The sequence below is a fragment of the Poecile atricapillus genome, chromosome 4 (genome assembly GCF_030490865.1).
Source record: "Poecile atricapillus isolate bPoeAtr1 chromosome 4, bPoeAtr1.hap1, whole genome shotgun sequence".
NCBI lineage: Eukaryota > Metazoa > Chordata > Aves > Passeriformes > Paridae > Poecile > Poecile atricapillus.
The window spans coordinates 75,728,738-75,744,083 of NC_081252.1; the positions used below are offsets into that span (position 1 = coordinate 75,728,738).

At 44.7% G+C, this 15,346-nt stretch overlaps 1 protein-coding gene across 1 annotated transcript in view; it reads right to left on the reverse strand.

The window, feature by feature from the left end:
- SFXN5 (sideroflexin 5) overlaps positions 1-15,346 on the reverse strand; it is a 115,152-nt gene that overhangs the window by 58,753 nt on the left and 41,053 nt on the right. The window contains 4 exon segments of the mRNA XM_058837780.1: positions 350-403; positions 9,328-9,353; positions 11,237-11,291; positions 13,195-13,221. Coding sequence (XP_058693763.1) covers positions 350-403; positions 9,328-9,353; positions 11,237-11,291; positions 13,195-13,221 — 162 coding nt within the window.

Consider the following 15,346-nt stretch of genomic DNA (forward strand, 5'->3'; position numbering starts at 1 on the left):
CCATCACCGCCAGCCCTGCACGGATGTTTCCCTCCCAACATCCTTCCCCAGGGGAAATCCCAGCTCCGTGTCCTCCCCAAGGCAGATGTGTGAGCTTGGGGCCAAACCACACGTGGAAGAACCGGCTACACACGGACAAAACGGCTCCAAAAAGCTGATTTTTGGTTCTGGCCTCTTCTGCCACGGCACAGGAAGGGGTGGGATGGAAAGGGGAGCCAGGATTTGTTTCCAGGCCTTTCCCTGAATGCAGCCAGGCACATCCAAGGCACGGCCAGGGTGGGACAGAACTGTCCTGGGGCAAAATCAGCTCTTCCCTCCCCACATTCCCACCCTTCCCAAGGAGCATTACCTGCCAAAACACAGTGGAGGCCAGGGTCTGGTTGGGCAGGAGAAGACCAACAACCTGCAAGAGAGGAGAGATTCATTATTGAAGCATCCCTGCTCTGCTCCCCGTGCTTTTCCAGCCATGCAAACAGCCACGCTGATTTCCAGGGACTTGAATAAATTATCCTCGTTTCTGGCTCGATTTCATTCCCATTCTTTTTTTTTCATCCCAGTCATTATCAGCCTCCTGTCTCTGCGTTTTCCAGGGGTGGGAGTGGCTGATGTCGCTGCCCCTGAACATCCCCTGGCAATGTCACTGCCCGAAGATCCCATTCCAACCCAAACAATTCCCTAATCCAGGTATTTCTGGAGGGAAACTGCGCGAAGGTGAAGAGTTCAGAGCTGCTGTCGGCAGAGAACGAGGGGGTTCTCCTTTTCCTTTGGCACATTCCCACTTTGGGACACCAGGAAAAATTCCCTCTGGAGCATCTGAGGGCAGCAGAGCTGGCTGGGAGCGCTCTGGGGTTTGGGATTTATTCCAGTCAATGAATTTTGGGATTTATTCCAGTGGATGAATCTTGGCTGCTGTGTCACACCCCGAGGCTCGGGGCAGCCTGGCCTGGCACATCTGGCCAGATGTTCCCTGCTGGGGTCAGACACCGGGGGCTCGGCAAGGTCACCCCTGGCAGCACCTGAGGCCACACAGGTGTGTCCTGGGTGGCACCATGGGGACAGAGCTCTGCAGAGCTCATCTCTGACACACCCTGGAGCCGTGTTCCTGCTTTGGGGTCAGGGTTCTGCTTTAGGGCCATGGTTCTGCTTTGGTTCCATGGTTCTGCTTTAGGGACACAGTTCTGCTTTGGTTCCATGGTTCTGCTTTGGGGTCAGGGTTCTGCTTAGGGGCCATGGTTCTGCTTTGAGGCCACGGCTCTGCTTTAGGGCCATGGTTCTGCTTTAGGGTCACAGTTCCTGCTTTAGGGTCCAGGTTCTGCTTTAGTTCAATGGTTCTACTTTAGGGCCATGGTTCTGCTTTAGGGCCATGGTTCTGCTTTAGGGTCACAGTTCCTGCTTTAGGGTCCAGGTTCTGCTTTAGTTCAATGGTTCTACTTTAGGGCCATGGTTCTGCTTTAGGGCCATGGTTCTGCTTTGGGGACACAGTTCTGCTTTGAGGCCACGGCTCTGCTTTAGGGCCATGGTTCTGCTTTGGGGTCAGGGTTCTGCTTTAGGGTCAGGGTTCTGCTTTGGGGTCAGGGTTCTGCTTTAGGGCCATGGTTCTGCTTTAGGGACACAGTTCTGCTTTAGGGCCATGGTTCTGCTTTAGGGACACAGTTCTGCTTTAGGGCTATGGTTCTGCTTTGGGGTTAGGGTTCTGCTTTAGGGTCACAGTCCTGCTTTAGGGTCACGGTTCTGCTTTAGGTCCATGGTTCTGCTTTAGGGCCATGGTTCTGCTTTAGGGCCATGGTTCCTGCCCTGGAGCCATGGTTCCTGCTTTAGAACAGTTCTTCTTGGTTTAGGGCCATTTTTTCCTGCTTTAGGGCAATGTTTTTTGGTTTAGGTCCATTTTTCTTATTTTAGGGCCATTTTCCCCCTGCTTTGGGGCCGTTTTTCCTTTTAGAGCACAAGAAGCTGAGGAGGAAGAGGAAAGGGATGCCGAGGGATCCCGAGGGCCGGCCCTGCAAGCACAGACAGGACAAAGAACTGCAAGGTGAGAGGATCCCTGCCTCGCCCTGTCCCTCCCCAGCACACCCCATATTTCGGGGAGGTGTTTTCACCACGGGGTGAGAAGGTCGAGCGCCTCCTCTCACCCCACACCCCCATCTCCACCCGTGTCTCCCAGGCAGGAAAATCCCAGCTCACTCCCAGCCTCAGATCCTCCCCAGTTCATTCCCAGGAATTTGGGGGGGAAGAGACCCCTCCTGTCCCAGGGATGAGCGGGAAGAGGAGGAAACGTCTCCGTTGGGGACGTGGAGAAGCGCCACCAGACAAAAGGGGACGGGGCTTGGGCGGCCTCGTTTCATTCCCATCTCCTCTCCCTTCTCCTCCTCCAGCTTTTCCTCCCACTCTCACGGAGTTGCAGCGACTTTGTTCCCTGGCCCGGCGCCAGCTCCCACTAATTTACGGCTGCGTTCCCCCACGCGGAGCTCGGCATTAATTAGCGCAGCCCCTAACGAAGGTTCGGGGCGGGGACCCTGCTGGCCCCCAGTGCCCCAGAGCCGGCAGGATGACGAGGCTCGGTGAGAACGTGGCCAGGCAGAGGCTGGGGCTGAGCGCCGGGGGAAAATTCCGACGGGGAAGGGGAAAAAAAAAAAAAATATGAAATGAAATGAAATAAATAAATAAAAAAAAAGAGCACCCAAAAATCTGTATGACTGAAAGAGGCACGTTTAAATGCAAACTCTCCATATGTGCAAGAGTCTGTCAAGAAATGTACAATTTCACTTTTAATTACTGTCAGGGGAAAAAATAACTAAGAAGGAAAACAAAATATATATAAAAAAATAAAAAAAAAAAAAAAGAGCTCCTAAACACTGGCGAAGCATCGGGGACAGAATTTAATTGGTGATCAGGTGTGAGGGGCCCTCGGTGGCCCCAAAGCCACCCCTGGGACATGAGGGAGCTCTGAGCAGCCCCAGCTCAAAGCCCAAACCCTGCCTGAGGTGGGACCTGCAGCCCCAAATTCCCATTGCATCCTTTGGGGTTCTCTAAAACCCCCTGCAGAGCCCGATTTTGGCTGATTCTCCCCAAGGGCAGCTCAGGGCTGGATTTCTGGAACAATCTTTCCCCCAGAGGAGGAGGCAGCAGCCGGGGAAGAGGCTCCAGCCCTGCTGTGCACAGAGCCCTGCAGAGCACAGAGACAATTCCAGAGGTTCCAGCCTCTCCCTCCTGGGCTGGAAATGGGGAAAAAGGGCAAAGCCAAGCTCTGCTCGCTCCCACAGTCCCAGGCTGCCCCCTCTGCCCCGGGCTCAGCCCCAAAGCCACGGGAAAGGACGGAGAGGCAAAGCCCAGGGTGGTGGCACGGGAATCAAAAAATTCCCGGGATTTGGAGGTGTCAGGGGAGCTGCTGCAGGGCTGGGGAAGATCCCATTATTATATTTTAAATAAATAAATCCCATTGTTTCAATCCCAATGGGCGACCCCAGCCCGGGTTATCTGAGGGGATGAAGAGGGAAATACCCCAGGAGGTGCACATCCTCACCCCACTGTGGTGTGGGGAGCCCAGAGCTGGGGACAAGGACAAACCCACCTGGAGACAAGCTAAAACCCCTGCGGACAAGGACAGAACCCCTGGGGACAAGGACAGACACCCCTGGGGACAAGGACAGACACCCTGGGGACAAGGACAGACACCCTGGGGACAAGGACAAACCCACCTGGGGACGAGGAAAAACCCCTGGGGACAAGGACAGACACCCCTGGGGACAAGGAGAGACACCCTGGGGACAAGGACAAACCACCAGGGGACAAGGAAAAACCCCTGGGGACAAGGACAGATCCCCTGGGGACAAGGACAAACCCCTGGGGACAAGGACAGACATCCCTGGGGACAAGGACAGACACCCTGGGGACAAGGACAGATACCCCTGGGGACAAGGACAGACACCCTGGGGACAAGGACAGATCCCCTGGAGACAAGGACAAACCACTCTGGGGACAAGGACAGACACCTCTGGGGACAACGACAAACCCCTGGGGACAAGGACAAACCCCTGGGGACAAGGACAGATCCCCTGGGGACAAGGACAGACACCATGGTGACAAGGACAGATCCCCTTGGGACAAGGACAAACCCCTCTGGTGACAAGGACAAACCCCTGGTGACAAGGACAGATCCCTTTGGGGACAAGGACAGACACCCCTGGGGACAAGGACAAACCGACAAACCCCTGGTGACAAGGACAGACATCCCTGGGGACAAGGACAGACACCCCTGGTGACAAGGACAGATCCCCTGGGGAAAAGGACAAACACCCCTGGTGACAAGGACAAACACCCCTGGTGACAAGGACAAACACCCCTGGTGACAAGGACAAACCCCTGGTGAAAAGGACATCTCCTGAGGACAAGGACAGACACCCCTGGTGACAAGGACAGACACCCTGGTGACAAGGACAGACACCCCTGGTGACAAGGACAGACCCCTGGTGACAAGGACAAACCCCTGGTGACAAGGACAAACCCCTGGTGACAAGGACAGATCTCCTGGGGACAAGGACAAACCCCTGGTGACAAGGACAGCCCGAGCCCAGCGCAGCCTCTCTTGAGGAATTCCCATCCCCCTTTGTGGAGCACAAGTCTCAAACTGTTTTTATGCTGGAGCAGGCTGCCAATTTTGTCACTAAATTTCACAGATCGATTGGCATAAATGTTACATTTTAATTTTAACATTTGAAACGTTTGGGTTTTTTTTTTTTTGGTTTTTTTTTTTTTCCCTCTCTAAATGACAAGAGGTTCCAGTTTATCCTTTACAGCTCCTGAAATTGGGCTCATCTGACAGCTCTCGGCTCCTCTGACAGCTCTGGATTGGGGCCGATTTCATTGTCAATTTGATCGTTAACTCGTTTTTGTTTAACCTTTTCCTTTTAAAATGCCCCACACAAAGTTCCCACCAAAGCTTCACCCACCACAACAAACAGCAGCTGATCCCCCGCTGCTTTTGGGGTTTCCACCCTCCCCGGAAGATTTCGGGGTGGTTGAGATGAGCTCGGAGCACCCCTGGCCTTGAGGAGGTTCAATTCTCTCCAATTCTCTCCGTTTTGCTCCTCAACCTTTCCAGAAGTTTCCACCAGGAGCTGCTGCCTTGGAGGAGCAAAACTCCTGGCACCAATTTTTTATGGGGGCAAAAAAAATTTTTATGGGGGCAAAAAAAATTTTTATGGGGGCAAAAAAATTTTTATGGGTTTCCCACCAAAGTGGGCTGGGATGGAATCGCTGGGATGAGCGGGAGGAGGGAGAATTCTCTCAATTCCAGCACCCAAACATTCCCAAAATTCCCAGGAAGGAGGAGAAAACCCCTCAGTGCCCAGAGGAGAATGCACAGAGACCCCAAAACCACGGAAATGCCAAAAAAAACCCCAAAAGTCAAATCCCAGAGCCACGGGAGCAGCATTTTACCAGTTCAGCTTTGCAGAGGGGAAAATGAGGATGATGAAGGAAGGAATGGTGTTAAAGGGATAAATAACCTCCAACAGGGGCTGGGTTAATTCATAATAACCTGATATTTAATATAAAATAACCTCAGTAGTAGATAAATAACCTCAAACAGGGGTTGGGTTAATTAAAAATAACCTGATATTTAATATAATATAACCTGTCTATAGGAATAAATAAATAACCTCAATAGTAGATAAATAACCACAAATAGGGGCTGGGTTAATTCATAATAACCTGATATTTAATATAAAATAACCTCAATAGTAGATAAATAACCTCCAACAGGGGCTGGGTTAATTCATAATAACCTGATATTTAATATAAAATAACCTCAATAGTAGATAAATAGCCTCAAATAGCAGCTGGGTTAATTAAAAATAACCTGATATTTAATATAAAATAGCCTCTCTATAGGAATAAATAACTAACCTCAATAGTAGATAAATAACCTCAAATAGGGCTTAGTAAATAAATAAACTCAAATAGGGGGTGGGTTAATTCATAATAACCTCATATTTAATATAAAATAACCTCAATAGTAGATAAATAACCTCCAACAGGGACTGAGTTAATTCATAATAACCTGATATTTAATATAAAATAACCTTTCTATAGGAATAAATAAATAACCTCAATAGTAGATAAATAACCTCAAACAGAGGCTGGTTAATTCATAATAACCTCATATTTAACATAAAATAATCTCAGTAGTAGATAAATAGCCTCAAACAGGACTGAGTAAATAAATAACCTCAAACAGGGGCTGGGTTAATTCATCAATAACCTGATATTTAATAGAAAATAACCTCAATAGCAGATAAAAAACCTTAAATAGGGGCTGGATGAATTAATAATAACCTTATAATTAATATAAAATAATCTGTCTATAGGAATAAATAAATAACCTCAATAGTAGATAAATAACCTCAAACAGAGGTTGGGTTAATTAATAATAACCTGGTATTTAATATAAAATAACCTCAATAGTAGATAAATAACCTCAAATAGGGGTTGTGTTAATTAAAAATAACCTGATATCTAATATAACTAATATTTAATATAATATAACCTGTCTATAGGAATAAATAAATAACCTCAATAGTAGATAAATAACCTCAAATAGGGGCTGGGTTAATTATTAATAAACTGATATTTAATATAAAATAACCTTATATTTAATATAAAATAACCTCAATAGTAGATAAATAACCTCAATCAGGGGTTGGGTTAATTCATCAATAACTTGATATTTAATATAAAATAACCTCTCTATAGGAATAGATAAATAACCTCAATAGTAGATAAATAACCTCAAATAGGGGCTGGGTTAATTATTAATAAACTGATATTTAATATAAAATAACCTCAGTAATAGATAAATAACCTCAAATAGAGGCTGGGTTAATTAATAATAACCTGATATTTAATATAATATAACCTGAATATAGGAATAGATAAATAACCTCAATAGTAGATAAATAACCTCAAATAGGGGCTGGGTTAATTAATCAATAACTTGATATTTAATATAAAATAACCTCTCTATAGGAATAAATAAATAACCTCAATAGTAGATAAATAACCTCACATGGGGGTAAGGTTAATTAATAATTACTTGATAGATAATAGATAAATAACCTCAATAGTAGATAAATAACCTCACATGGGGGTAAGGTTAATTAATAATTACTTGATAGATAATAGATAAATAACCTCAATATATTGATAGAGGAATAACCTCAATAATAGATAAACAAATAACCTCAGAGCTTGTGTTAATTCATAAATAACCTCATAAACAGTCGATAAATTATCTCAACATATTAATTGGATAAAAACCCTTTAATGATAGATAAATACCCTCAAGAAGAGGCTGGGTTAATTCATCAATATTCTCATGGAATATAGATATATATTCTATAGGATATGTATTTATAATATAGAATATATATCTGTAATATAGAATATATAGAATATATAGAATATAGAATATATAGAATATAGAATATATAGAATATAGAGTAGATAGAATACATAGAATATAGAATAGATAGAATATATAGAATAGATAGTATATATAGAATATAGAATAGAATATATAGAATATAGAATAGATAATAGAATATAGAATAGATAAATAGAATAGATGTGTAGAATAGATAAATAACACAAATAGAATGTAGAATAGATAAATAACACCAATACATTAACAGATAAATAACCTCAAGAGTAGAGAAATACCCTCAAATAGAGGTTGGGTAAATTCATCAATAACCGAAAAGATAATAGATCAATAACCTCAATGTATGAATAGATAATTATTAATTATATATTAGTATATTATCTACACTATTATGTAATTAGATAATAGATCAAGAACCTCAATGTATTAATATATAATTATTAATTATATGTAATTATATTATCTATTCTATTACATAATTAGATAATAGCTCAATAACCTCAATGTATGAATAGGTAGTTATTAATTATATATTAGTATATTATCTACTCATATAATTCGATAATAGATCAAGAACCTGAATATATGAATAGGTAATTAATTATATATTATTATATTATCTACTCTATTATATGATTAGATAATAGATCCATAACCTCAATGTATGAATAGATAATTATTAATTATATATAATTTATTATCTATTCATATAATTAGATAATAGATCAAGAACCTCAATACATGAATAGGTAATTAATTATATATTATTATATTATCTACTCTATTATATGATTAGATAATAGATCAATAACCTCAATGTATGAATAGATAATTATTAATTATATATAATTTATTAACTACTCATATAATTAGATAATAGATCAAGAACCTCAATACATGAATAAGTAATTAATTATATATTATTATATTATCTACTCTATTATATGATTAGATAATAGATCAAGAGCCTCAATGTATGAATAGATAATTATTAAGTTCGTATTAGTATATTATCTACTCTATTATGTAATTAGATAATAGATCAAGAACCTCAATATATGAATAGGTAATTAATTATATATTAGTATATTATCTACTCTATTCATATAATTACTCTATAATTTATATATAATATATATTTATATATAATATATAATTTACATATATAAATTATATAAATTATATAAAGTTATATAATTTATATAATTACTCTATAATATATAATTAGACAATAGCTCAATAACTTCAATGGATGAATAGATGATTAATATTATTATATTATCTACTCTATTATATAATTAGACAATAGCTCAATAGCCTCAATGGATGAATGTATAATTATTAATTATATATTATTATATTATCTATTCTAATATATAATTAGATAATAGCTCAATAACCTCAATGGATGAATAGATAATTATTAATATTATTATATTATCTACTCTATTATATAATTAGACAATAGCTCAAGAACCTCAATGAATGAATAGATAATGATTAATATTATTATATTATCTACTCTATTATATAATTAGACAATAGCTCAAGAACCTCAATGGATGAATGTATAATTATTAATTATATATTATTATATTATCTATTATATAATTAGACAATAGCTCAAGAACCTCAATGGATGAATGTATAATTATTAATTATATATTATTATATTATCTATTCTATTATATAATTAGACAATAGCTCAATAGCCTCAATGGATGAACAGATAAAACCCCCTAATAATTAATTTATTGGATGTGGTTTCCATGACGGAGCCCTGGGGATTTTTGGGGAAATGGGGAAGGGAATCCCTGGGAATATCCCGAGGTGCAGAGGTGGGAACTGCTCAGAAATGCATTTCTGGGTGCCCCCAGCCCGGTACTCACGATGGGGGTTCCAAAGGGAATGTAACCTGGGGGAGAAAGAGAAATTCATCAGTTGCAATTGCATTAATTTTAATTTTAATTTTAATTTTAATTGTAATTTTAATCGTAATTGTAATTTTAATTGTAATTTTAATTGTAATTGTAAATTGTAAATTGTAAATTGTAAATTGAATGTCCCTGTGCAGTTGAAAGCCCAGCCTGGCACATCCTGCATCTCCACCTGACGCTCCATCCTGCAGCTTCAGCCTCCTCCTGCTTTCCCCACCCTGCATTTCCTTTTTAAAGCTCCCCAAAGTCTTTTCCTCCAATTTTATTGAGCACCACAGAAATCAAACTCTTCGTGTTCCCCCCTGCTGTGGCTGCCAATTCCTGTGCTAATTATAATTCATCTCTGACTTCCACTGCAAGCTCTCAGAGCATTCCCCCAATATTGCTGAATTCCCTTCCTGGATCCAAAATTCAACCAAAAAGACCCGAGAGGAAGGAAAATTTGGAATATAAATGCAGGACAAGGCAGCAGAGCAGAGGCTCCTGTGTCCCCAAAGAACTGAGCCCTGCTGATGTTCCCTGTGCCCCAGGAAGCTGAAGATGTTCCACCCAAACCCAAGGAAAAGGTCCTGCTTATTTAATATTTTTAATTAATATTTTAATATTTTAATATTTTAATATTTCAGATCTGCTGGGAAATGCTGTGCTGGCGCTCCCAGGAGAGCTGCTGGGGACCTGAGGACAGTGGGACACCCCAGAGAGGGGAAAAGGCAACTTTTAATCATTAAACTCGTTAATCATAAAAGTTCATTAAGGCACAGAGAAGCTGCTCCTTCCTGGAATCCCAGTGCCAGGGCTGTCCAATACCCTAAAACATGGAAAAACAGGGATCATCCCATTCTTTTTGGGGAATAAACCCTCCCCAGATGGATCAAGCTGTGGGCAGCGAGTTTTGCCATTTAGTGCAAAATGAAAATGCTCCCAAAAGTGACAGATCCCTCAAAAATGCCAGAAAAGGCTCTGGATGGGGCCAGGTAAAATAGGAAGTGTTTTTCCATGAGGAAAGGGGAGAGAAAAAGGGGGAAAAGGAAAAGGGGAAAAAGGAAAGGGGAAAAGGAAAGGGGAAAAGAAAAGGGGAAAAGAAGAATGGAAAAGAAAGAGGGAAAGGAAAGAGGGAAAGGGAAGGGGGAAAAGAAAGGGGGAAAAGAAATGGGGGGAAAAGAAAAGGGGAAAAGGAAAGGGGGAAAAGAAAAGGGGGAAAAGAAAGGGGAAAAAAAGAAAGTGGAATAAAGAAAAGGGGGGAAAAGAAAGGAGAAAAAGGAAAGGGGAAAAAGGAATGGGGAAAAAGGAAAGGGGAAAAGGAAAGGGGAAAAGGAAAGGGGGAAAAGGAAGGGGGGAAAAGAAAGGGGGGAAAGAAAAGGGGGAAAAGGAAAGGGGAAAAGAAAAGGGGGAAAAGAAAGGGGAAAAAAAGAAAGTGGAATAAAGAAAAGGGGGGAAAGGAAAGGGGGAAAAGGAAGGGGGGAAAGAAAAGGGGGAAAAGGAAAGGGAGAAAAGAAAGGGGGAAAAGAAAGGGGGAAAAGGAAAGGGGAAAATGAAAGGGGAGAGAAAAAGAGGGAAAAAGAAAGGGGGAAAAGGAAAGGAGGAAAAGGAAAGGGGAAAAGGAAAGGGGGAAAGGAAAGGGGGAAAGGAAAGGGGGAAAAGGAAAGGGGGAAAAGGAAAGGGGGAAAAGAGAAGGGGAAAAAGGAAACTATTAAACACTAAATCTCACAGGATCTTCATTTTCCTCACCTACAAAGGGATTTTGGTGCTGGAATTCCTTCCTGAACTTTGTCTAAATGTTGCCAAGGTTCAGTTCAGAAGGAGGAGACCCCTCCCCAGGATTTTATACAAACTGCAGGTGAGAGGAGGGGATGTGCCGTACCTGACATTCGGAAAGGCATGAAGATGGTCTCGTTTGTGTCGGGGTGGATGATGGCCTGCAAGTGTCACCAGAGCCACAGTGAGGGCACAGCAAAGCCACCCCCCAGCCCCAAAACTCCTCTGAGCCCCCAAAATTCCCCCCCAGGACCCTCCTCCCTTTCCCAGCTCCCAGCAAAGGGGGTTTGGGCTCAGCAGCCCCCACAAAACCCCTCCCCAGCACTGATTTTGTGATCCAGCAGCAACTCAGCATCCAGGAGGAGACCAGGGACCCTCCCAGCGGCTCCTTCCTGCTCCTGGGACCCCAAAAGCTGCACCTGAACCCCAGGAAAGGCAGATTTAGCAGGGAAAGGGAAAATTGTTTCTGTCCCTGCCTGTTTTCAGCAGCTCCTCTGAGGCTGAAATGTCCTGAGCAGGAAATCTGGGAAAAGCCTGGGTGGGGCAGAGGGATGGGCAGGGCTCTGGACTGGGGGGGTGAGGAGAAAATTCCCTTTATCCTGCTGGGAAACAAAGGGGTCACAGGGGAAACCCTGAGGACTCGGGGCCAAACACCACCGAGGGGTCGGTTCAGGAGCTTCTCCCACCTGCAGAGGTGGATCCCATTCCAGGAGTGGATCCCATTCCAGGAACTCCTCCCACCTGCAGGTGTGGATCCCATTCCAGAATTCCCGCCTGCAGGGGTGGATCCCATTCCAGGTGTGGATCCCATTCCAGGTGTGGATCCCATTCCAGGAGTGGATCCCATTCCAAGGGTGGATCCCATTCCAGGAGTGGATCCCATTCCAGGAGTGGATCCCATTCCAAGGGTGGATCCTATTCCAGGAGTGGATCCCATTCCAGGAGTGGATCCCATTCCAAGGGTGGATCCTATTCCAGGAGTGGATCCCATTCCAGGAGTGGATCCCATTCCAGGAACTCCTCCCACCTGCAGGTGTGGATCCCATTCCAGAATTCCCACCTGCAGGTGTGGATCCCCATTCCAGGAGTGGATCCCATTCCAGAGCTCCCACCTGCAGGTGTGGATCCCATTCCAGGAATGGATCCCATTCCAAGGGTGGATCCCATTCCAGTAACTCCTCCCACCTGCAGGTGTGGATCCCATTCCAGGAGTGGATCCCATTCCAGAATTCCCACTTGCAGGTGTGGATCCCATTCCAGGAACTCCCACCTGCAGGAGTGGATCCCATTCCAGGTGTGGATCCCATTCCAGAGCTCCCACCTGCAGGTGTGGATCCCATTCCAGGTGTGGATCTCATTCCAGGAGTGGATCCCATTCCAGAATTCCCACCTGCAGGGGTGGATCCCCATTCCAGGAGTGGATTCCATTCCAGAAGTTTCTCCCCCAGCAGGAGCTGGGATAACCCCAGGCAGGTCCAGCCCTCCCAGGATGGCACCACAAGGGACACCCAAAATCCCCACACCTGCTTTTCCCTGGATTTTCCAGAGACTCCAACCTTGATGTGCACCCACAGCTCCTCACCCATCCCTGGCACCTCTGGAGATCCCAACCTCCCTAAAAATCCGAAATCTTCTTTGCTATGGCCCATTTTTAACCACATTTCCCCCCAAATCTTCTGCCAAGCCCAGGAGGCTGCACTGGAATTAACTGGGAAGAAAAAAAAAATCAATTCCCAAGGGATCTGGGGCCGTGGGGAGGAAGGTACAGCACAGGCACAAATCTTCCCAAGGAACTGTCAAACTATTTGCAAAAAACTGGAGACAAGAAAGCTCTTGACTAGACAGGAAGGAGAAAATGAAGACATCAAAATATATAAATATATATATAAAAAAAAAAGAAAAAAAAAAAGAAAATCAGGCTTTTTGGTGGCAGAGTGTTCTCTGAATTTACATTTCCATGGGAAGGCAAAACAGCAACTGGCAAAGGGAATGAGGGAGGACAGGAAAAAGCAGCGATACTTGAAAATAATAAGGAAAATCGGAAATATTTAAAAAGTGCATTACCTGTTTGATTTTTTGAGCTCCCCACAGCTGGAAAAACAAAAGAGAATGTTAAATGTAAAAAAAAAACAGTGTAGTTTTAGCCCAAATATTCATCTTTTAGCTGCTGTTGTAAACAAATACGAGGGACTGGGACAAAAACCTCATTTTCTGCAGCCACCAGGATGGATTTAAAACTCCTTTACACACCTGAGCTCCTTCACAGGTGCGAGGGCAGCAAGAGACAATATTAAACTGGTATTAAATGGCAGAAAGAAGAGGAACAGCCAGAATTCAGAGCTTTAAAATCCCGAATTCTGTGTAGCAGGGAGATCTCAAGGTAAATTTAGCACAGGCTCTCCCTGGATGAGCTCCCCGTGGCAATGCAGCCTCGCTGGGGAGCAGAGGTGGGGCAAGGTGGGTTCCTGCAGGAACACAAAGCTCTTCCAGCAACCACAACCAACAGCCAGCACTCTGCAGGCTTAAACACACCGGGAAATGCTCAGAGAGAGGCAAAAAATCTCCTTGAAATCTCTCACTGTTGCTCTCCAAACCCCCAAATGCGGCTCAGAGGGTGGGGATGGGTGGGCAGCGAGGGGGAAACATCCTGGGAGAGGGGCAGGTGGGGACAAGGAGCACCCAGAGCTGTCCCTTCCTCCTCAAAGGGGTTCCCTGCACACCTGAACCCAGTTCCAGCCTCAGACCCCAAAGCTGCTGTGCCCCATCCCAGGGCAGGGTGGAGGGCAGGACTCTGAATGTCCCAGCAGATGTTGGGTTTTGCTGCTCCAAACTCGCGTCCAGCCCCAGCCCCAGCACCTCTGGCTGGGTTTGTTCTTCCCTCAGGTGCTTGGAGCTGCAAATCCACCCTTGAACCTCGGTTTCCATCTGAAAAAGCCCCAGTTTCTCCCGTCAGCCAGGCTGCTTCCCTGGCAAGGCTCCTTTGCCAATCCCTCCCCACCCTCGTGGCTCCTTCACTGCTCTCCAATTTGTCAACATCCTCTCGAGTGGAGGCCGCCAGGAGCCTGGGGAATTATTCCAAGGAGAGCTGTGCCGGAGCCAATCCCAGGGCAGGAGAACCTGGGGAGTTCTGCTCCTGCTGCTGCTGCTGAATCCCAGGCTGCTGATGGCTCTTTTTGGCTCACGGCTCCCCACCAAAAGCCATCCACACCCTGCAGATCAGGTGTTCACCCTGCTCAGCTCAGCACCTCGTCCCTCACCCTGGCTTTATTGCCATTCCCAAATAGAAATCCATTAAAATGCTGTTGGAATAAGGTAATTAGCCTGCTATAAATGGCATTAATTGGCCCGTTGATCCCAACACGCCCAAATCTCACTCCCAGTTCACCTCACAGTGAAGCTCTGTGATCAGCTCCACTGCTTGTGATGAGGATCTGAGGATGGAAATGTCACGTACACAGCGGCTTTCTCCCGAGGGAAAATTCCCTTCCCAAGGAAAATCATTATTGCCCCTTTTCCAGAGGAGCACAGAGGCTGGGGGACACAAAGGACAATCCCTGTGGCTGGTGAAGACCAGCTGGGTCTGAATCCCAAAACCCAAAGGGAAGGAGGCTCCATATCCAGGCAGTCAGCAGATCTCCAGCAGCTGGAGAACTTCCAAGGGGTGCAGGTGGAATTCCTCGGGCTCCAGGTGCCTTCCCAGCACATCCCAGTGACCCCAGGGCTGCCCCCATCGCCTTCAGCCGGGCTGGGAAACAGAACCGACGGATTTTCCTCTCCAACTGCAGGCACTGACACCAGCAAAAAGGAAGAGGGATGGTTTCTGAGCCAGCACGAGGGCTTTTTTGGTCAAATTCTCTAATTTCATTAATTGATCCCAATATTTATGCCTTTCCCTGCTGCAGTGCAAATATTGTTAGAACACGCGGTTTCATTACTTCTCCCAAAGAGACTTCACAAGATGCACCTGATGAGTCACCTCAGGATTCTGCCAGCTCATTTTCACTTCTTTCCCCTCTAATTCCTGTTCTGTCTGCAGCGTTTTCCAGCAGCTCCAGCTCCCTGACGAGTCCTGCCAGCCTCTCCTTTGGGTTTTGCTGGGATTTCATTCCCTCCCTCCCCGGCCATCCTGGAGGAACAGCCGAGCTTCCACCTCCTCCACCCCGCCAGGAAACCGGGGAATCTTCTCTGGAGCACAGGGAACGACTCCAGCTTCCTG